Here is a 23575-nt window from a genome sequence, read left to right as displayed (position 1 = left end):
ATGTCGTGACGCTACACGACGCGAGCGAAACGAGTGACGATGATAGTCTCACCGTCACAGAGGTGTAATTACGCGAAACTTGTTAATCCTAGGCGACGACGCGGCGAGACTAACAGAGGCTGGTTCCGTTTGTTCGCAGATTGGAGCACTGAAGGAATACTTCCTGTTCGCTGACAAACGACTTCACAAGAGATCCCTCTCCAGCAGCGAGTCGCATCACAAGACGCTGAGGGACGAGCCGAGGGTAAGTGATTATTCCATCTTTGGCGTGTCGTCGGGGCTAAAGGCGCCAACCGGGTAGGTACTCATCAAACTTCAACAACGAACACGGTCACAGGTGCGAAATATAGAAGCCGCGTAATTTTCACGCGGCGTCTGTCATCCCTGGCTCCGTTGCGTTGTTTGCCTCGGCAAATTCTAATTTTCTACCAGCGCAATTCACCCGGTAATAATCTTCAACGTTAAATATTATCCTCCGTTGGCTTTTCACCTCCCCGTCACTACGTACGTACATATTTGCCCATGTCGCGAAAATTTTGTCTTATTATCTGTTGTAACGTTCATACGTTGCAATTAAAACTGTCCACATCCTGTCTCAAGCGTGACTTGTGCTGTTACAACAGCGACAAAGATCATAATTTTTATCGCGCGAGAAATAGCGAGGGGGATGAAAATGGAAGGTATTATAGTAGATTTATCGGTAATACAGGTAGACAGATTTCGTCCAGACTTTCTGCTGGGAATATCTGAAGTATTTAATTTTCTAAAATTAGATAATAAATACGGACACGCGAAGATTATTTTACTGCACTTTGGTTAAACCAAATCTATCGACCAAATATTTAAACGCTCATTACGTAGTATCTCCTTGTAATTTTTCACTCGGTCTCACAACTCGTTGCATTTAAATTCTTATAATTGCATCACTTTTTGTACTAATGGGTGTATATTTCTTCTTTTCACCCGTGAAAAATAAATAAATAAATAAATAAAATGCAGATGTCCCCAATTTTTCCTAGCGGCGTTAATTCGAAATTTCCGCAAAAATCCGCGGCCTGATCGAATCGCGTTACATAAAAACAAAGATCCTCGAGTTAATTCGACTCAGTAAGGGAATTGGGGGGAAAAGAAGACGGCGGGGGGCCAGCGAAGTTGAACGTAATTGTAAAGTGGAACGTGGCATTAAAACGGTAATGGTAAGTGGCCATCAAATGATCGTCCCTGGTCGTTCTCGTTCTTCCCTCGGCTAGCAAAAACACCGGCGGAATATCGCTGGTGTTTCTAGAGATAATATTGTGCTTGCACCATCTTTTCAGCCGCGGCCATTGTCTTTTCCTCCTGCCGATAAAGCACTACCGCGGCGCCGAGATGAAACGCCGTTGAAAAGGTTTATTCGACAAATACGGGACCATTACAGCACGCACGCACGCACGCACGCACGCACGCATGCACGCACGCGCGCACAGCTACGTACATATATTTACGGCGAGGCTGTAGAAACGATTGTTCAATGGATTGAAATATCCGAGCGAGGAGTGATTGATCGTGGGATCTTTCGTTCGTTCGATTCGATTCGATTCGATTCGATTCGATATCCAAACGGATTGTGTTGTTAATGGAAAGCAAATGTACACCGGCGCTAGGTAAATAGATTTTGTAAGAGATAATCAGTCTCGAGCTCGTTCAAAGAGCAAAGGAAGATGTCAAACGTTAGAAAGAGGATAGAACGGAGACTGCTCGCGTTCGTGCAGATGTTTCTAACGCGATATTTATTAAACTATTTGCAAACTTGAAAAGTATCGAGCGTGTGGTATTTGCCAACTTTTATAAGAATATTTTAACACGCGATCAATTGCTTTTGGAGTTCCATATGAATACGATGGGACAGTGATATTCGAGGAGGAAAAATTATCGAAATTGTCGAAACCAAAACTTCTCGAAAATGAGAAGCGAAGAAGCTATTGAATGAAGAATGAGGCAGTCTAGGAAGATTGCACTTGCAATGAACAAGACAAATAGCAATTGCAGTGTCTAAACACAGTAACGTCGTTACCTAAGATCACCTTGTACATACGTAGGTGCGTATTTACTCACCAGTCATGTAAGATTAAGATGCCGTGTTATGTCTAGATTAGTATTCCCTGTCATCGGTACTTGTGCGACATACCAGTGATTTACCGGAAACTAGAGATTTATAGATATATACCGTTAGGAAAGATCAAGGAACGCCGGTTTCAAAAAGCTTTCCAATTGCACCTTTTATTAAAATTTTATTGAGCGACAAAATTGAAAGAAAAATACCGGTATTTTTTTTTTTTTTTTTTTTTTTTTTGATCAAATTTTTGTCGAAGAGCAGTTAATTTACAATTGTTTTCCGACCATTTCCAATAAAATTACTGCTGACACGGCAAGTTTATCGAGATGAAATTTTATTTAATGAATAATTTATTGGAATTCTGTTGTTTTGTTGCCTGCGTTATTGTGAGGCAATTGATGCTCTTATTTGCATCCGAATGTTCTTTGCATTCCTCATTTTTCATCAATACTTGATACTGTCAATTTAATATTTTCAGAAAAAAAAAAACGAAAAAGAACTAACAAGCAGACAGATTAAATTTAAAAGTCTCGAACAGGTTGATGTTTAACACCGGGATCCTTTTTCTAGAATCACTTTGAAATTACTCCCGTATTTATCGCGCCAACTATATAATCTGGCAATTAGCCGTCAATCCAGTTAATAAACGATTATTCCGGAGTAACCTGGTTTCGAATAAAAATCAGCTGCCGTTAATTTGACTTGCATTCTAGCGAAAATCGAATTACCGCGTATCGCCACATAAACGAACCAATTACCCAAACTGTTTTATCCGCCAATTTATTCGAACAAATGGAACTTTACTAATGGCCTATAAATCGAATAACTATCTCGCGCGTTACGATTAACGTCATTCTCCCCCCTCCCCATTCTCCATCACGTTCTAATCAGTCGATTTCAGTTTCATTAACTGTGTACGTCCCATTAAAAAATCGGTATAATCTACTCTTCGTTGATCACAAAATAATTATAGCTAAACTAGATTGAAATTTCCCATATTCTTTCTTTTTTTTTTTTTTTTTCGTCGAAAGTGGAATAAAATGCTCACGTTGCAATTTAAAATAAAAAGATTCTCGTCGTATTACATTTCAAACGTTCCTGTGTATTATTATAAAAGAATATTGCCCAATTTTCCCATTTTTTTTCCCCGCTCTTCATTCGCTAGCACGAAACGAAACATTCGTTAGAACAAGCGTGTAATATTATTTTAATTAATCCGCAGTCAAGAGTCTCTCGTTCTGTGAGCACGCGATTTATAACATGCAAACAAATCAAGTACGAGTAAGCTCCGGATCTTTATCAGTTTACTATCGTAATCCTGTCGTATTGTACGACTTTTTATTCGTACACGATCGTACGCGAGCGAGATCTTTTGCTCTTGTGCCCTTTCGATCGTTGCGTTTGACGTCGTATATATAAATCAGCTGCATCAGAAGAGAAATCGCGAACGTACGGCCAGTATCGATGAATTTGCAAAAATTTTGCGGACGGTTTGATCGATGAGTCGTTTCCGCGAAAAAAAAACTCGGCGGTCTCGAAATCGATGTTTCTAGGAGTCAAAGTCAAGAGTTCAGACTAAAGCTCATCCACCACGGGGGTATCGTGAAATATTCATTCGAATAGTCGAGGGAGGGAAAAGTTAAGTGTCGGTGAACGCTCGGGATCTCTACATATTCAGCGTCGAAATTTTTCCAACCAAACGTCGGGACCGCTTTACGACGACCGTTCTACGTGACGCTTATGGGACGGAACGTCGCGGAACGTCGACGAATCCTAGGGACTTTTTGGCCACTGGCCAGAATCCAGGGGGCCGTGAATTTTCGCGGCGAGGCTCTCGCCTCGTTCGATATGAATGAAAAGGATGGCAGAGGCCAGTGGTGTCGCGCGTTTCACGCTTCGCTAGATTGAAGCTGAACCGCGGAAACGCCGCTCGTCGATGACCCGCCCCGTTTACAAGGCGCCATACGGCCGAATCCGTTCATATCGCGCTGAATTCTCCAACGCCGTCAAATTGTCGTCGGTTTTTCGCTATTAAACGCTTCGGGGATCGTGCAGTTCGTTTCAGCGACGCGATGTCTCGAAGGAGGTTGAAAAATTTCCACCAAACTCGCAATCCACCGTGATCACGGGGAAAACAATTTCTTTCCACCGAGGTTTCGCTGAACCTCGAAAATAGGGTTGATTGATTGATTGAACGCAGCCGAATTAACAGACGTATTAATCTCGTTTCCCGGGTGAACCGAAACACCGACACGAAATTATACAATTATCGAAAAGGTATTTAATTTCATCGAGCAACTCATTTACGATATCCTTTGGATTGACAAATCTCTGAAATATCAACGACGAAAAGCAATCGCGATTGTTGCCTCGCCGATATTCCGCGGCATTTAAACCATATCAAAATTCCATGCGAAATCTCATCAAAAGCACACACGCGCGTGCGGGTCGCTAAATGCGCAACTCTGTTAAACGCAAAAACCGCGAAATTTCATGCGATACGCGAATATCGACCACATCAAGCGAAATAAATTTCAATTCCATTGCCGCGATAAATCAATCACGTTTAACATTAACGTCATACCGCGATGATATTTGCGTTCGAACGTGTGTTCCTTACTCCCCTTGAAAACACTTCGAGCCACGAGAATCAAATTCCGCGAGCGAAATCGAATTTTTTTCGAAATGACAGACAGAAGGTTGAAACGAAGCGAAGCTTCTCGATACAAAGTGAAATCGCTTTTAAATAAAAGCGTACTGAATAATTTCTATTCGTGGCAAATTGTGGCTAAAGTTATTCCGACACTCTGGACCACGGATATCTATGCAGATGCGTATTTTCTAAATTTCCCCCAAATGCACAGAAATAAACGTATCACGGATATTTGAGCAAATTTAAATTTTTCACCAAGTGCTAGAGTTGTAAAAGAATAGATGTTTTAAGCGGAAAATTTCTAGATTCCTCCGAAATGCGTAGAAATAAATGCAACGCGATCGAATCGCGATTCTCTTTGTTGTCCCAAGGAAAAATTGGTTGATTTTCTATTTTCTCTTTCCCTTCTGTCGTAGGTACGGTGGTTCCAGCAACAGCATGAGAAGAAACGGAAGAAGAGGGACTTCGTGCCGACGTCGTTCGCGTTCGCCGATTATCCGGCGTTCTTCGACGAGTTCGGGCCGCGTTCTAGGCAGGCCACGTACCACCGACAAAGAAACAGAGGTGTGCCTCTTCAAAACCTGTTCACGGATCCGCTCTTTAAGGAACAGTGGTACCTGGTAAGTGGGCCCTTCGATTTTACTTCCCTGGAACCTCGACCAAAACCAACTACGTGACGCGACTACGTTCCAAGAACATGGCTGACTTAACGACGTACCAGTTATAACATATTCCGAATTCAGTTCGTCCCTTCCACTTGCCCAATCTACCTTTTTATCTGCTTTTCTTTCCTTTTTCTTTCTTTTTTTTTTCTTTTTCACTTCACACTGAGATTCGTGTGCTTCTCTCCAAAGATTTTTCTTCAAATATTTTTTTGGAGACTTTTTTTCACCCCTCGGAATCAGCATTTTGCACGTGCATGCCCCAACGATCGAGGAACACTCGGTACTTTTCTCAAGCGAGAACAATTAAAATCGATCGAGTTACGCGTCGTTACGTAGAACCATTCCGCTCCGGAGCGTGACTGTTGAAATTTTCTTTCGAAGGAGCAAGCAGACTCGCGCAACGCGCGAATAACATCAATCTAACGCGTATAATTCCACGCTCTGGTTATTTACGGCTCTCGCGCAGCAGCACAAAATTCTGACGAAATTCTGACGAAATTCTGGACTAGTTTCATATCGCTATTCAATCAAAGTGCAATCAGCATCAAGAACAACGACCGATGACACACGAGCGCCGGCCAGTGACAAAAAGAATGTTTGATGCCTGCTGGAATCTCGTTGATGAAACAATTTTTCAGAATTCCGCGTTTTCTGTGCGAACGGTCAAAAACCCGATCGTCACACGCGCGTTGCGCCCAATAATTTCCAATCGTTCGCTCGCGTCTCGATCATTCGCTTCGCTAAGTATCAAGTTCAATGGCTTTGCAATTGCTTTCAACGTCGTCGCCTGTGAAATTATGCTATAAAGCCTGAGACCGTTGGACCTCGAAATTCCCTTGAAAACTACCGATTAAAATATATGTACACCCGAATCTACGAAATTAAGAAGTTTGAATCGTTTGAATTTACATTGGTTGCAATTGGAGAGACAAATTTCGCACATCTTTAAGTTTATACATTATTTGTCATTATATTCTGAATTTTCAAAGTTATTCTATTCTTAAATAAACTTGGTCACCGGTGATCAAACGTGTTGGCCTAACGAATAAAAAGCCTGTTTGCTGATTAAAAGATACAAAAGAAAAATCGTAATGGCCGCTGACTATGCACGAAAACTTGTGTCGAAAAAAAACAACAGATTAAATCGTAAAACGGAGTAATTTCGCGATCTCAAACGTGCGTGTTTCATTCAGAAAGACTCCTGTTTCATCTCATTCTAAAATCAGAGAACAATTGAACACAATGTTGGTGAACGTTCAAAAGGATGAGGTCGTGGAGCGGAGAGAACCGGGAACGAGAGATTGATCTAAACTTTTCATTCGCCGTTTCCATTTCTCGTCTCCTCTTTCATTGCGTTTCTCGCTGGTTATCACCCGGTTCCTCCCTTTTATTCGGCGGCCCGGTTAATTTGCAGTTCATAGCTTCGTCGTGGTCTTGTTCAACATTCTCTACAAACACTTCCATTTTTCTTGCATGGCTCGCCTCATTCAATTATCCTCTGTTTAATCGGTTAACAGGCAATCTTTCTTCCCCTCCTTTTTCCGCGAGCAATCCGTATCGAATTTCCTCTCGTTTTCTCATTTTCGGCTCCGCGACCGAATCGACGCGATTCGCAGTTAAAACATTTGCACACCGCTGCACGGGAAAAAATTACCTTCGTTTAATTTTCCGTTAACCGTTCAGCGACTCAAGGTATTCCCGCGAAGAAATTCTCACCCCTGAAGAAATTTTACACACACGCGCGCGGTTGATTGACGATTGTCGCGTATCAACCGCCATTTAAGAGGCTTTCGTCAATAAAAATAAAACATTGTCTTTAAGAGCTGTCAAAGTTTTACAAACTTTTAGAATATTGCAGATTCCATGATTACTCTGGAAAGAAGTAAAAATTCCACGAGACGGTGAGATCTAAACGAAGAAATACGAATGACGACAAAAGAGGAAATAAAAAGGAAATTTTTAGAAATTTTCCGAGTGCAACTTTCAACAAAGATTGTCGACAATATTTTCTCTCGTTTTCACTTTCCATTAATATAAATTCAATGTTACTTGTCGCGAATTTAAAATAAATCAGCGCGTGGTAGATGCGAAATCGCGTGGAGGGGGTAGCGCCAGCGAAAGTGGGGGCAAGAGCCACCAGTTAGCCACCTCTGGTCTATATTCGTTGCTAATAAAATTTCGAAACGCGTGATACAAACCGAAAAAAATTTCCTACGATAGGAAAATCACGGAGAAATGAATCTAACGAGCGAAAATCTTGACGAAATCAGTCGCGTAAAACATTAAAAATAGTGAATTAACAGATACGTCGACGAGAGATACACGCGTTGTAGACGTTGCGACGAAACGAATCGAAACGCAATTATAACAACGCGTTTTGTCGGGAATTAATTAACTCGTCTAACTTTTTTATTAATTATCGCCGTGCGATAAATATCAGCCGGCTCTTTCGCGGCACAGACCGTGCGAACAATGATAAATCATATTTTCGTTTGCGTGTCAGAGCTGGTGAATTTATCGTTCGCGGCAACGTCGGAACTTTTCGATATAATTCTAATCAAATTTTTGTCTATATGACGAATAGCTGTCGAACGAGAGAGGATAGAAACGAGGCGGGTCTCGTCGATAACACACCTCGAGTCACCTCTGAATTATGTGTCACGTGAAAAATAGCTATTGACAAAAGTATTGCATGGGTTTCAAGGAACCCATTACATGGTGTACGCGTTGTTTTATGGACGAAGACGTGCGAGAGATTGATGAACAGTCAGCTTTTATCCCACGTGTAGAATGCACGTACATGCGCCGTGCCAAAATTTTTCAAATTGACGAAGAATCTTACGGTAAGCTAACTTTCCAGCAACGCGGTAAATTTTTTTCGAAAATAACAAATTCACCACTATCGAGGTACAAGTTTCATGCTCCAAAGTGAGCCCAAGTTGCCTATTTTACAAAGTTATGTCAAATTAAATTAATGTTTCATCGTCTTTGAGTAGGTTTGGTATTTGTGTCGATAATTCAGACACAATTTAAAGAAATTGTTATTAATTACAATTGATGCAATACAATACATGTCCATTCGTGAGCCTCGCTCATTGTTAGATACAATTCACGGTCAGATTCCTATTAATCATGGAAGAACGATACTCGTCTGATTTCAGAACGGCGGAGCCAAGGACGGTTATGACATGAATCTTGGCCCAGCGTGGCAGAAGGGTTACACTGGCAAGGATGTCGTCGTGTCGATCCTCGACGACGGCATACAGACAAATCATCCGGATCTGGCTTTGAATTATGATCACCAAGCCAGTACGGACATAAATGACAATGACAATGACCCGATGCCAAGAGACAACGGTGACAACAAGCACGGGACACGTTGCGCCGGCGAAGTTGCCGCGGTTGCCTTCAACCAATATTGCGGCGTCGGCGTTGCTTACAATGCAAGCATCGGAGGTAAAAGATTCCCAACTTTTCCCCCGTCATTTGGCCGTTCTATAACAATGTCTAATTAGTCTCGAGCTGCGTTTCTAATTGGAAAAAGTGGTCACGCGGAAATTTTCAACGAACACATCTACACTTTACTTTTTACTTTTTCTTTTTTTTAGCTTTGGAAACGTCGTTCGAGATTTTTTCCAATTTAGCTACGTCTAGCAGTAGAACTAAGTTTAATAAGAATATAGACTTCGTACATTGAGGTTACAGTCTTTACGGACTGTAGACGACTGTAGACGAATCTACGGATATCTGATTTAGCAATTGCTACGTCGACTTTCAGGAGAGTCAGCAAGTATAATTTGCTGAGGTTCTCGATAAGTTCAATCCTTTGGATCCAGTCCAAGGGATCGAAACGAAAGAAACGAATTACAAATTTCGTAACGTGCCGTTGATACATATCTTTGGAAAAGCCACTCTTTAGGCGTGAGTCGTGCGAGGAAGACGCGCAGAGGATCCAACGAGAGGAATGAGACGACAGAAAGATATAAAAGCTCCGCGCTGTAAATAATCGTCGGGGCTCTGTTCCGAAAATGAAAACGCAACAGCAGCGAATTAAATTCCATTCGGAAATACACGGCCCTCTTGATTAGAAGTGACGTCTCGCTGCTATTCCCCGATATAAATTGCCTCCGTCTCCCTCGCCCTCGACTTTCTTGTAGATATTTGTTTGCTCGAGCTCCAATTCGGGAGCGCAGCGAGAATGAAAGTTGGAAAGAGTTTTCTGGGAAATTGTCGTGTTTACGTTGGTTACTCTGGCGGAACTGGGAATCGAGAAGCGATGGAAAAGAAATTTTTAACAAGGAGTCGTGAGTTTCATAAGCCGAGAGAACAAATGAGAAATGCTCGTGTACCGCGAGAGGGGGAATTAATAATCAAATTAATTTACGGCGGAGGGGAAGGGGGATATTGTTTCTGGTCGTGCGCGTTACACATTAATTCGCGCGATGGCAACCGAAACGGCTTGATGTTTAGAATAACAATTTGCATAAAAGTTTTTTCAGCAACGGTATTCATCGCCAACGATATTCGGAACTTGTTTGATTAACCAAACATCATAGTACACTGCTGCTTCAACAATTTCCTATAATGATATTGATGCATTGTATTAATATTATAATTACGCGTTATTTTCGAAACGTATTAATTACAACCAGATGGGCAGGATTTTCAATTTGCATGGATGTTATCGGAGCGCAGCGTAACGACGTTCCCCTCCTCCGAATTTTATTACAATTACAATTGAAAATGTTGCGAAACATTCGTAACGAGATATTTTTCTTTCCTTTTTCTCGGTTAATAATTTCTTAGACACTTTAAACGCAATCTAAACGAGAAACGGTGGCAACCCGAAATGTGGCGCGTTTCCCTCGTAAAACAATTTCCGGATATTCTGTCTGCCAGCTGTTGACACTTGAAACTATCATCTGTTAGAAACTCCCGAACAATGGAGGTCCATTTCAAAATTAACATCACGCATCCTTGCAGACATAAATTTCATCCACATAAATTTCGTGCCTCCGTGGCTCGCGCCAACGTGCGCGAAAATTTTCATTTCAACGGAATCCCCGGATGTTTCGAGGTAACGTCGCTCGATTCGTTTCTTTCGAACAGAACGAAACGCGGATATAACATAAAGATCGAAAGTAAAGATGATAAGTCTGAAACGATTGTGTATAACTGGCAATAAAGAACGCTACAAATGTGCATTTAACGCGATTAATTCTAGAAAATCTCCGCTTCGATGTTCATCAACCTCCACGAGATCAAGTAAATTTCATCCCCAGTGTGATCTCTCGGTGCCTCCAGCAATCTGAACATCTGTCGGCTTTGTTCCGAACGCTCTTATCGTCGATTCTGCGTTCAATTTACTTTCTTCTTTCGCGTCTCACCGATAATTAGCCCGAGTGTCGCTCATTTCTCGGTATCGAGTCACCGCGCCGCACCGTTATCGTTTCGATAAGTAGCGATGGACTCGAGTTGGCAACGCGCAAATCCGACATCCGAGCTTCAATTTGCAATTTTCGAATGATCGAACAACGCGAGACTCCACAAGACACACAAGATTATGATTTGTTCCATAAAAAGTCACTAGGAAGAAGAACTCGAAGCTGAAAAATTTGGAGCCCTTCACTTTTCTCTCAGTCGAAGTAAAGCTTTGTACGTTTTGTAGTGCAAATTATGTTGATTATAATTTCAATACTTTAGTATTTTGAAACAAATAAAATATCCATAAAGAAATTTACTCTCAAAGAAGGAATTTTTGTTCTCTCTGTCATCTACGTGTTATCCGAGAGATATTCCGTTTATTCTCTTTCGTCATTCAACACTCACTATTTCGTTACACCATAAATTTCCCAAACAGGATACTTTGGCGTTCAATGCTCGGAGTATGCCAGGCGACTTAAGCCCGTCGCTGGTTATAAGTCGTTTCATCTCGAGGGAATATCGAGTTCCGATAACATTATCGGCTCGTTTCCATTAAAATGCATGTCAACAGCCCGGTGTTCGATTTAACGCGTTCGGAATAACGTATACGACAGCGGCGCGTATCGAAGCGGCGCGTTTTTCCTACCGATGGAATTTCACGATTAAAACTATGTATAGTGTGTATATGTATATGTGAGAGGGAGGAGAAAGGGTGGGGATGAGGATAATTAGAATTCCGCGGGGATCTCTGCTACTTTTTCTTACCGACTAGATTCTATCCTCGTGTGTTCGGTTTCGTTAGGCGCCCCGAATTCCATGCAAAATCCCTGCGTGAAAGGGTGGTGAGAAGGGTAAGCGCGAGCAACGAGAAGGAAAGCTATCTAACGCACATACCGCTCGTGTTCTCAGGCGTGCGAATGCTCGATGGCCCGGTAAACGATGCCGTCGAAGCCAGAGCGCTGGGATTGAATCCTGATCACATCGATATATACAGCGCGTCTTGGGGCCCGGAAGACGACGGGAAAACCGTCGATGGCCCAGGCCCTCTAGCCAGGAGGGCGTTTATCTACGGTGTCACCAGCGTAAGTCGGCCTCTTTCGCTTTTCAGAGAAATTTATCCTCGTCTTTATCTTCCTTTGCTCCACCGTCTTCTCTCCTCTTCAATTTGAAACGTGCAACTGAAAAATTGTATGTCCTCCGCCGGCACACACACGTATATATATATATATTCCAAATGAGATTCGAAATGAGAGAACTTTGAGGAGGAGATTGGCATCTCCCGCGATGGAAATTTCAATTTTAACCATTGCAAACGACGGAACGCAGGGTCGCAAAGGCAAGGGCTCCATATTCGTGTGGGCGTCCGGCAACGGTGGCCGCCACACGGACTCGTGCAACTGCGACGGCTACACCAACAGCATCTTCACGTTGTCCATCTCGAGTGCGACGCAGGGCGGCTATAAACCCTGGTACCTCGAAGAATGCAGCTCGACCCTCGCCTCGACCTACTCGTCCGGCACGCCCGGCAACGACAAGAGCGTCGCCACCGTGGACATGGACGCGAAACTGAGACCGGATCACATTTGCACGGTGGAGCACACGGGCACTTCCGCCTCGGCGCCGTTGGCCGCCGGAATCGCCGCGCTGGCACTCGAGGCGAACCCGAGCCTCACCTGGAGGGACATGCAGTACCTGGTGGTGCTCACGTCGAGGTCGGCCCCGCTCGAGAAGGAACCCGGCTGGATCCTCAACGGGGTGAAGAGAAAGGTCTCCCACAAATTCGGTTACGGCCTCATGGACGCCGGTGCGATGGTGAACCTGGCCGAGCAGTGGACCAACGTGCCGCCTCAACATATCTGCAAGTCCGATGAGATCAATGAGGAGAGGCGTATCGATCCGACCTACGGGTACACGCTCAGCGTGTCCATGGATGTGACTGGCTGCGCTGGCTCCTTGAACGAGGTCCGGTTCTTGGAACACGTGCAGTGCAAGGTAAGAACGATACGACAAAATGTTCCCATGTCTGTTGCGTTTACTAGCACACGTGGAACTACCTAGGTGGTCAAAATGACTAATTCATAATTTTCGTTGGACATATTTGTCAGACGGATCCGTGAAACAGCGTATTTTTGGAAATTTAAATGATCTTTCTCGCTTTAATGTCTCTGACGAAAATTCTGTGTTTTGGTCGTTGGTAGTTCCAGTGTGAAAGACTGTAGTAACCCACGCTTTCGAGAATCGTCGAGAATAGGACGAAAGAAATTTTGCGATAAACTTCAAGCACAAGTTGGTAATGTAAGTAAAAAACGATCCTGTTTGAAATCTTAGTTTAGAAGAGATCTTTGTCTCGCGATATTTCATTAGCAAGTTCAATTTGGAATAAAAATTGTACCTTTTTAAATAAATGCGATACATTTCAGACGTTGAAAGATACTGAATAAGGGAAACAAACGATTAAACGAGGGGGGGGGGGGGGAAGAAAAAGCGTAAACTCGACGAGACTCTATGCAAAAATCTGACGGAAGGAAAGAGCACCGGAGAGTGGAAAAGCAAGAACGTTTATAATAAAATTTATTTTTACTTTATGTATATGTAAATGTATATTTTGTCCTGGCTTATGATTCATAAAACTTAAAGCTTGAAAAAAAGAACATTTACATTTTAATGATCGTCGCTTCTACGGCCAGTGAGAGAGAAACTTGCAAATGTCCGCGTTGTTCGTAATACGCGAATATAAAAAGAACTATACCATTAAAAATGTATTTAGCCGAGCTGAAAGGTATATATACCACGCGGGGAATATACATATATAATGTAGCAGAAAAATATATATACATATATAATGTAACAGAAAAATATTCACATTTCTTGAACGAATCGTACCGCGCGCTAACGTTATTTTAAAAGTCATTTTTCCCCTCTGCGAGAATCTGTTTCGATATTAAAACTAAAAAATGTCACAGAAAATTACATGCCAATTGCGAACAAGAAGATTTCTCTTTTCCCTCTATCTATTCACCGCTTGCGTTTCAAATACGTTTTAAATTGTCGAAATAGAATTCGAGTAAGGACATCTCTGGCCTGGCGATCTTTTAAACTGAATGAAAAGTAGAAAGAAAGAAAGAAAGAAAGAAAGGAAATTGACTGCATTTAAATTATACTTTGCGATTTGACGATCCAGGTATCCCTGAGGTTTTTCCCGCGTGGAAATCTGAGATTGTTGCTGACTTCTCCGATGGGCACCACGTCGACGTTGCTGTTTGAGAGACCGCGGGATGTTCTTAGCTCGAGCTTCGACGACTGGCCTTTCCTCAGCGTGCATTTCTGGAGCGAGAAGGCGGACGGTCGATGGACACTGCAGATCATTAACGCAGGAAATCGGCACGTGAATTCTCCAGGCAAGTAATCGTACCGTTCCGTGTGAAAATTAGAAGTGCCATTTAAATCAGTAATCCCTATGCCTCTTTTGTTTCGTTCAGATACGTTAACCTTTATATCGCAAACTTTCTCTTTTGTTTGTTTAAAGATTGAAAGAAATTTCTTCTTGTTTAAGAGTTATATTCTCACCAAGTCTTGAGAATCTTCTTTTATTTAATCTGACTTTTATTTTTCCAGGAATCACGCGTCGCTCATGCCATCGTCAGGCAATTAAGTCTGAGGATAAATTTGTTTCTTAATTTTCCATATCGATTGAACAAATCGGATAGTTGGTCATATTGACTCATAACTAGATTGTCGTTAGACAAATTCTCGCGCATCTATGCATATCTCGGAATATTCGTTACAGCGGATAAAAAAATGAATTTTATCTTCACTCAGGTTCCATTTCTTCATCTTTGCGCGCGCGCAAACGTCCACTCTGTCTGAATGCAATGTTCCATTGTTGCAGGAATCCTGAAGAAGTGGCAGCTGATCTTCTACGGCACCGCGACCAACCCGATCAGGATACGAACGCGGCAATTTAACCCGGTACAAGCGCATTCTTCGTACGCCTCCGTGCATTATCCATTCCATGTAGACGATGATCCGCTAGCACTGGGCCATCGCGGCGACGTCGACTTCTTTCCTTCGTCTATCTTTCAGGGCTACCAGGGCTACCCGTACGTCGGCGCTGCGTCAAACGTGCAGGCATCGGTGGCCACTTTGGACGGTTCTTCCGCGCCGATCTTGACCAATCGACTGCCCGGAGACACGTCCTCCTCCTACGATTCGCCGTCGTCCTCCTCTCAAGTCGGAGACGACTCGCTGGACACTACTAGAAAGATACTTCACGACTGTGATCCTCAATGCGATCCTCAGGGATGTTATGGGAAAGGGCCGACGCAGTGCATCGCTTGCAAGAATTATCGATTGGACAAGTAAGCGAGATTTTCGTGCTTCTTTAATCGGGGATTTTGCTCCGTTTGCTTTCTCGATTATTTGTCTACTTAGGTGCGGTGATTTATTTTATTTTACTTGCACGTGTAGTGAAATCGCTTTGACACAAGCACATCTTCCGTTTCTTACTGGAAACGCTTGGCAGAAGATGTAGAAGACGAGCTTCAAACACTGTTAAGAGGTTATTAGAGCGATCGCGAATGAAAATCTTATCTTCTTGATGATAATGTCATTCTTGAACTTTAAAATCATTACAGCGTGCGTTGCATTTTTCTTTCAAACGTCACATACTGCGCGTTTAATTTCCAACATATTCTATGAAAAATATTCTGTCGCTGCGCGAGAGGAATTTTCACGTAAGCTACACAATTGTACACCTTATATTTATTTAAATATTTCTCTTTCTACACTTTGCACACGTGTTTCTACTGGAAAACTTCGGACAAAGGATGCCGCGTTTGTTTCTAATTAAAGTATCTTGTACAGTTTTGAGAAAAGGGCTAGCGAGCTAAAAATCTGAGATTTTTGTAAATTACCCGAAAATAAGACGTCGAGGACCAACTTTTAAAAGTTTGCACGGGGAAAGCAATCTCGCCAACGTACAAACGTTCCCAAAGTTCCTTAATTTTTCGATGTTTTGTAGAAACAGCACGTTAACTCGCGTAGACTTGCACGTTCCTAATTTGCGAAACACTTGGTTTCTTTGTCTCTTTCTCTCTTGACTTTCGAAAGAACCAACTCTTTTAACAAGTAAATTGTCATTTCGTTTCGCAAAGATATCGCGGAGGTAACTTTTTCACAATAGTTAATGGGGGGAAAAAAATTGATAAAAACTCAGGACCTGTCTCCGCGTTTATTTCGTATTTGCGATATATATATATATATATATATATATATATATATATATATATATATATCCCGGTGTGCTGCACACGTTCGAAACCGTTATTCAGACTGATGCTTTTAATGCAAGTAATTTTTTTCAGCTGGAAAAATGGACTCCCGCCATATTTCTTCTAACGAATTTCATACGAATGATTTTTACGAATGATTTACTTGAAAATTCTCGAAAAATTCGTCAATAACAATTTTCAGAGCGCAAGCAATAATACATAACAACTTTGCTCCAACCATTAATCTAGGATTTATCCATTCCCTCGAAATCGAATAAAACCATGCGACTAACGCTTACCGCGGCCTTCGTGTACACACAACTTACAAAAGCATTTGGGACGGTAAGATGGCAATTCGAGAGAGTTTTTGGTTTGTAAAATCGCAATTGCAGCACCTGTGTCAGTCGGTGTCCACCGAGGAGCTTTCCGAATCAAGGTGGCGTCTGTTGGCCTTGCCATGAATCCTGCGAGATCTGTGCCGGAGCTGGCCAGGATTCCTGTCTCTCCTGCGCACCTGCTCACCTACGAGTTACTGACTTAGCCGTGTGTCTTCAGCAATGCCCCGAAGGATACTACGAGAGTAAGCGTGCATTTCAGTGAATTCGAAACGATGTAACTCGAGGCTCGCATCAAATTCATTAGTCCCGATGTCGAAGAGTTCTCGAAGCAAACGTTAACAGGTACGGATATTTCCACAGATACGGAGAACAGTACGTGCGTGCCGTGCGAGGCGAATTGTGCCAGTTGCCAAGACAGGCCGGACAAATGCACCAGCTGCGAGCATCACCTGGTTATGTACGAAAACAAGTGTTACGCAGCGTGTCCCCTGTACACGTACGAGACGCAAGATTACAACTGCGCGCCGTGTCATTCCACCTGCGAGACCTGCAACGGCACCGCGGAGAACCAATGCATCTCCTGTCGACCCGGATTGTTTTCTCTGAACGGTACGTAGCCGTCCGGGGACGTGTTAATCCTTAAAAACGACACCCGGGCGCAACCGATAACCCAGATACCTATTTCTCTTGGTAACTGGGTGTCCCTGGTAAGAGGCTCAGTGTTTCGAATAAATCATGCTTTTAAATTTCGTTGGCCCGTTTAGCTTCATTAGGTATTCCGTTTGAACGGGATAAAAATGAAGAGCGATCACGCTGTAATTTATTGTCACCCTCGGGGATACAGACTGGGGGGGGGGGGGGCTGCTTCGATTACTTACGGCTTCTGATTTTTAGCTGATCTCGCTCGTCGTAAATAAAAATTCGATCCTCCGTGGATAAAATAAATTGACCAGGTCGTGTCAATCAATCAATCAATTAATTAATTCGAAATGAATCGACCACAAATTTCAGGAACTTGTCGAGCGTCCTGCCCACTCGGTTACGGGGCCGACAAGAAGCGTCGAGAGTGCGTCCGATGCCCGCCCGGATGTGCCACCTGCGCCATGTCGACGTGCACAAGTTGCGAGGAGGGCTGGAGCTTGAACGAGGAAAGCCTCTGCGCTCCTGAGCATCGTGATCGTTGCGACACCTCCGAATATTACGAGAACGGCCACTGCAAGCAGTGCCACACCTCGTGCAAAACCTGCGCTGGATCCGGAGAGGATCACTGCATTTCCTGTCAGACGTCGCTGCTCTTGCAAGGGAAACGATGCGTGTATCAGTGCGACGACGGTTATTATTCGATGGCGCAGCCCTCTAGGCCCGTCTGCGTACCTTGTTTGCACACTTGTAAAACGTGCGTGTCTCGACTGAACTGCACCGCCTGTCAAGATGGACTGCAACTGCAGAGCGGCGAGTGTAGATCCTCGTGCGCTCAGGGGTGAGTTTGCCTTGGAGAAATTAAGTATTCTTCCCATTTCCTCTCCGTTGGATTGTTTCGCTTCGGTTATTATATACTTTGGCTTTCTTGGTTGGAGACTGAGAGATGAAACTCGAAGCATCTCCCGACAATCCATCCTTGTTCTTTTCGAAGTTAACATAATTAACAAGGATCGGACATTTCCTAGTCGAAACCTTTTATAATTCTAAATAATGATAATAATAAACGAAAAGAAATCTTGCTTCCACGCAGATATTACAGCGATCGAGGCCAGTGCGCGAAATGCTACCTCTCGTGCAAAACGTGTTCCGGACCGAGAAGAGATCAATGCGTGACTTGTCCACGTGGTTGGCAACTAGCTGCGGGCGAGTGTCATCCGGAGTGTCCCGAAGGATTCTTCAAATCCAACTTCGGCTGCCAGAAGTGTCACCATTACTGTCGCACGTGCAAAGGTACGTAAAAAGAAAGAACTATAAAAATACTGAAAGTATTTTACGCGTTCTCGAGTACAGTGTCCGACATCGAACGAATTATTCGAAATTCATGCACGTAAATTTCTTGCAATTCAATTTCTTTCGAAGAATTTTTAAACGTATTTCCATTGTTATAAAAATGGATCGAAATATGTGGATATCTCGTGCGCGTGAAAGAGAAAGTTGACACGTGAATACGTTGCAGGAGAAGGACCGATGGAATGTACTTCTTGCCCACCCCACTCGATGCTGGAGGGCGGCCTCTGCATGGAGTGTCTTGGGGCGCAATACTACGATCCTCTGACGCAGCTCTGTAAAAATTGCCACTCCGATTGTAGAAGGTGCACTGGCCCAGGGAAATTTAGTTGCGCGGCTTGTTCGCCACCGTTGCATCTCGACAAATTGAACAACCAATGTGTACCTTGTTGTACGGGTAACGAGAAAGGAGCATTGGCTGAAGAGTGCTGCCTCTGTGATCCAGAAACTGGTGAGAGAAACCTCCCGTTGAACGTTAATTTTTTTCGAAACGTCGTATATATTTAATTCAAAAGCAATCTTCGTCAGTGACGTTTGTAAGAATTATCCAATTTCTTCGTTTAAAAATCTGTTTGAAATAACTCGTGAAGCGTTGCGAAGAATTGCACAAGTGTGATAGAGAATGTTTCCTCCTCTTAAATTGTCTCGTAGAAATTTATTTGATCAGATAGTCAAATGTTTTTCTTTTTTCTTTTTTTCTTAACGATGATATAGGTGGCTGCAGGAACAGCTCGCCAGCTGGCAAAAGAAGAGTGCCAGGAACAGAGTTCGTCCCGGCTGACACAGCCATTTCTGAAGTATATGCAAACTACGAGGGGACAACCGATAAAAACGATTCAGCTTCGTTGGCGATAACAGCGACCACAACCATAGCTGTCGCCATTTGTCTCATATCTGTTGCTCTGTTCGCTACTATATTCATCGCTCTTCAGGTATGCATCCGATTTCACTTAATCTCACTAATTTCATCGTCAGTTCGAAATTAATATCCGATAATGTCCACAAAACTGTCTAGATCATCCTATCGGTCATCACAGTATCCGATATTATTTTGAAATTATCAAGTACAATATTTCAATTTACATTATTTCTTGAAATTGTATTTTTAAAACAATTTCTCTTGCATTCGAGGAGAAACGAATCGACGAACCTCAAAATCGAAATTCTCTTCAATTTCCAGGCAATGTCGGGCAGGAGAGAAACGAACAAGGGTTACACGCAGTTAGCCGTGAGGGTGGAACCTCCGGACGACGCATACGCGGACGACACGACGGATTTGATGACCTAGACCCTTCGCCAATCTAACTGAACCATCGGACCTATCATCGACCCATTGGACGAAGGTCACCCAAATCTCAAGACCACCGAATGAAACAGCCACCCACTCGCGTGTCGGTTTTATTGCAAAATCTGTGACGATCGAGATGCTCGATCAAAGATCGTTCAGAGTGGTCCGGGGTGAAAAAAAAAAAAAAAAAAAACAGAACAAAAACATTATTTAAAAAGAAGAAAAACAAAAAAAAAAGAACAAAATAAACGTTATATGTATCGAAAGAAGAGGAGGAGAAGAAACGAGTGACGAAGAGGGAGAAAAGAATGTAAAAATTCGGATGGACAAAATGGCGGGAGAATGACGAAAACGTGATAGTAAAGACGACGCGTTTCTTTTTTTTTTTCCTTTTTTTTTTTTCTTTTCTGGCGCATTGTACGAAGAAAGTGTGACAGTTTGTTCTCGCTATAATACGATGAAATCGGCACAGTGCGGTTGCGTGAATGGCGATGAACGAGGTGTTTTGGTGTACATCTGTTTTTTCGAACGGTCAGGCGCGTCGCTGATTCTGCCGACGTGCATAATCACGCGCCCACGAGTGTGTTAGAACGGCGAATTAACTTTTTTGAAAAGCCGCGAGTACTCAGATGGTTTCATAGACGAGCGACACGAAAAGGGCGACGGACATTATGAAGTGCCTGATTTACAACGCCCTTGACACAGCACCCGTTTCGTCTGCCCTTTTTTAGTGCCTCCTATCCTGACCGCCGTCGTTGCACCCTTTACGGAAACAGGTTTGTGAATCGAAATCGAACAAGTATCATACTTAAACGAGCTATCGAAGATCAATACGGTGCGTACACTGTGTGACTGACTTGTATTTAACCCTACTGTTCTCTTCATCTTCATCAGATGTTTTTTTCTTTCTTTTTGACAATATTTCATTTATGAAGAAAATATAGAAAATATAGAAAACGATAGTAAACTTACGTTGGATATTAATATAGACCTGGAGAGAGCAGCAGAGTTAATTACTGATACTTTTACGAGTCTCACTGATATGACTTTCTTTGTTTTTATTCCTTTCTTTTTAATATATTTGACGATTCCTCACGCGCGTTACATGACGAAGAGCACTGCGTATTGATTTCAATTACGGACCAGTTTAATGTAATTCGGAGAATCTTTGTTAACCGGGCTCGCTTGGATTCATAATCTCCAAGAGAGTGATTTCTTTATTTGTAAATACATATATTTTGATATCTTGTTTCATTTCTACAAAATAAATTTCAACTCGCGAAAATTGGGTGAAAGTTCATTACCTACGAGAATTTTCGAGTTTCTCTAGACGACAAAAGTTGATAAATTTAAACAAGTGAAATTAAATAGCAAACGAAGAGTAGGAAAATTATCGTTTGCAGTGATTGTATCAGTAATGATAAAGATGAAATTTCAATTAACAATGTATGACCCGGTTAACAGATTGTTAGAAATATTTCTTCGGATAATGAGAGTGTGAAAGTTGAAGGATAGGGTAGGTTGACCAAAAGAGGAAGGCGAAAAAAGCCTTCATAGGAGAAAAGGAGTAAAGGGATTTGTTTCTGTGAAGAGAAAAAAAAAAAAAGTAAAGGGTTCGCATGGCTTCGTTCTTGTGCAACGAACATACCCAACATCATATGTGCGTCAGAAGCATACGAGCTCAGGTTTCTTCGTGATCCAGTCATTCCGTCGTGAACGAAACAGCCGACTTGCGTTTCTTTTGTAACTGTTGTTATTATTGCATTGTCTATGTATTTTTTCTTTGTTTATATAGTATTCTGCTATACATTTTCCGCGTTGGTCCAACGCCGTTCGTTTTATTCGTTATCACAATGAGAAAAATAAAAAAAAAGAAGAAGAAGAAGAAAAGAGAGTGAGAAGAAAGGGAGAGTGACAAAAGAAAGAGACCATACACGTTGATCGTACCACACACACACACACACATATAAACACACACACGAGAAGCTTTCTTTTTTTAATAAAAAAAAAAAAAGAGAATACGAGAGTGTGAGAGCGAGAGAGAGAGGGAGAGAAAGAGCGCGAGAGAAAGAGAGAGAGGGAGAGAGAAAATATGCAAAAAAGAACACACGAAAATGAGTCCTCGGTAAATCGGTACCTTTAAGAGCTAATTGTCCGCGCCTACCGTGTGAATATTGAATTTCTCTTCGTGATTTGATATAAAGCTATTATTGTACTTTTATGATGAACGCGATTATAAATATATACATATACATATACATACATATATATATATATATATATATATATATATATATACATGCACATACTCAGGCGTTTAAATATATTCTGAGTTCGTGTTCCCATTGAGATATCGTTATTGAGCAACGAGCGTTGAATACTTTTCACCTTTATGCTTGAAAAATCATTTTTGCACTTTTACGGAAACTTCGTAGCTGATGTCAAGATTGTTGCCAATATTTAGGAATTTTTTTTTTATTCAGTAATAAACATTGTCTGGAATAATCAGCGAATTTTTATGCAGAATCATATCATTGAAAATGTAATTTAACAAATAGATTGCAACTCGATGAAAAATCGTTTCACGTTGCAGAAGACATTTTTGATATTTTCTACATACTTTGAAATTTCTCGCAAGCGTTGTTCTCTATTTAGAAACTCTATCGAATATATAATTTACGCTACGAACTTTCTAAACGATCTAACAATTCGGCACAATTGAAAATCCACGATAGTTAATTTCGGCTAGTCGAACAAACTACCCCCCTCGATTCCGCTCGTACATATTTTAACCTGACGTTTCCATGAATGGATCCAAAATTCTGGCAGAACGGTTTGTTCCTCTCTGCGGGCAACGAAACGACGTTACAGCGAGGCAAGCAGTGTCGTCTTATATCTTCTGATCGTCATTTAAGGTAAGTGCATTCGCTAGGCTCACCAGTAATTACTACCAAGTGCACGGGTAACAGACAAACCGACCGCCAGACTACAAGTACTATTCGCCGGTAATGGAAAGCAAGCCATTACACTTAATGAAACGTTAAAGAATAAACGGTGAAATGGAATATACACGCACCGACGCGGTCTAACGATGATTTTTCTCTACCAACTTGCAGCGTTCCGTTTTAACGGTTCTTATCTTTGCTCTTTACACGAGATTAGGACGTCGCATTTCTTTAATTACTGCACCTACGGATTTCTTTTTGGAGAGGACGTGAATTCTCAAATATCTCAAAATTCGACTCACCCACGGTTTCAAACCGTTTCATTATTTTCACCGTAAAATAAATCAACTCGTGCGATTCGTACAACGGTAGAAAAAAAATTACCGTGTTTGGGAATTCATGACTGCAATTACGCTCATCCGTGCAATTCCCGTTAAGTGCATCGCGCGTAAACGCGAATTTGGAGCGAGCTGAGAATCGTGATTTATGGAATCTCGTTGTGGTCAGGACACGGTGTTTCTTTACGTTCGATCAATGTACGAAAGGAGCCGTTGAGAACGGGTGAAAAATCGTGGATTATAGCGGTGAGAGCAAACGCTATGATTTATCGAATCGTACACACCGTCTGTTACGTCTCGCCCGCGGCGTTTCGTCATTGCTTCGAAATTTCTGCGCGCATTAATCATCGAAATGCTCGCCGGTGACAACGGCACCGCCTCGAACTCGCTCTATAAAATTGTGTTATATCGACACACCGGCGCTATATTAATTGTGACACGGCCGGTTGAATGAATTTTTGCTCGGCACCGATATTTTTCACCGGTACCAACACGCGGACACGCGGCGAGATATTCGCCCGATACATACTTTTGCTTTAAAAAGTTCTCCAGTTACATGAATTCCTTTCC

General features: G+C 42.3%; 1 protein-coding gene across 1 annotated transcript; it reads left to right on the top strand.

Annotated features, from left to right (window-relative positions):
* On the top strand, positions 1–22023 carry LOC122532999 (furin-like protease 2). The gene is made up of 15 exons (XM_043662270.1): positions 1–5; positions 61–244; positions 5165–5368; positions 8575–8869; positions 11747–11919; positions 12164–12829; positions 14019–14235; positions 14727–15195; positions 16500–16687; positions 16806–17054; positions 17457–17925; positions 18178–18377; positions 18604–18885; positions 19149–19366; positions 19615–22023. Exons 1-15 carry the CDS (start codon positions 1–3, stop codon positions 19720–19722), a joined length of 3927 nt encoding a protein of 1308 aa, XP_043518205.1. The 3' UTR covers positions 19723–22023.
* Positions 22024–23575: the final 1552 nt, after the last annotated feature.

The sequence above is a fragment of the Frieseomelitta varia genome, unplaced genomic scaffold (assembly GCF_011392965.1).
Source record: "Frieseomelitta varia isolate USP_RPSP 00005682 unplaced genomic scaffold, Fvar_1.2 scaffold_488, whole genome shotgun sequence".
Lineage (NCBI taxonomy): Eukaryota > Metazoa > Arthropoda > Insecta > Hymenoptera > Apidae > Frieseomelitta > Frieseomelitta varia.
This window is presented reverse-complemented; position numbering and strand designations above follow the sequence as displayed.

Bases quoted from the DNA above. Each gene is read 5' to 3' on its own strand.
- LOC122532999 (XM_043662270.1), top strand. The intron at 8,870-11,746 runs GTAAAAGATTCC...TCGTGTTCTCAG, and splicing joins TTACAATGCAAGCATCGGAG to GCGTGCGAATGCTCGATGGC. The intron at 17,055-17,456 runs GTACGTAGCCGT...CACAAATTTCAG, and splicing joins CGGATTGTTTTCTCTGAACG to GAACTTGTCGAGCGTCCTGC.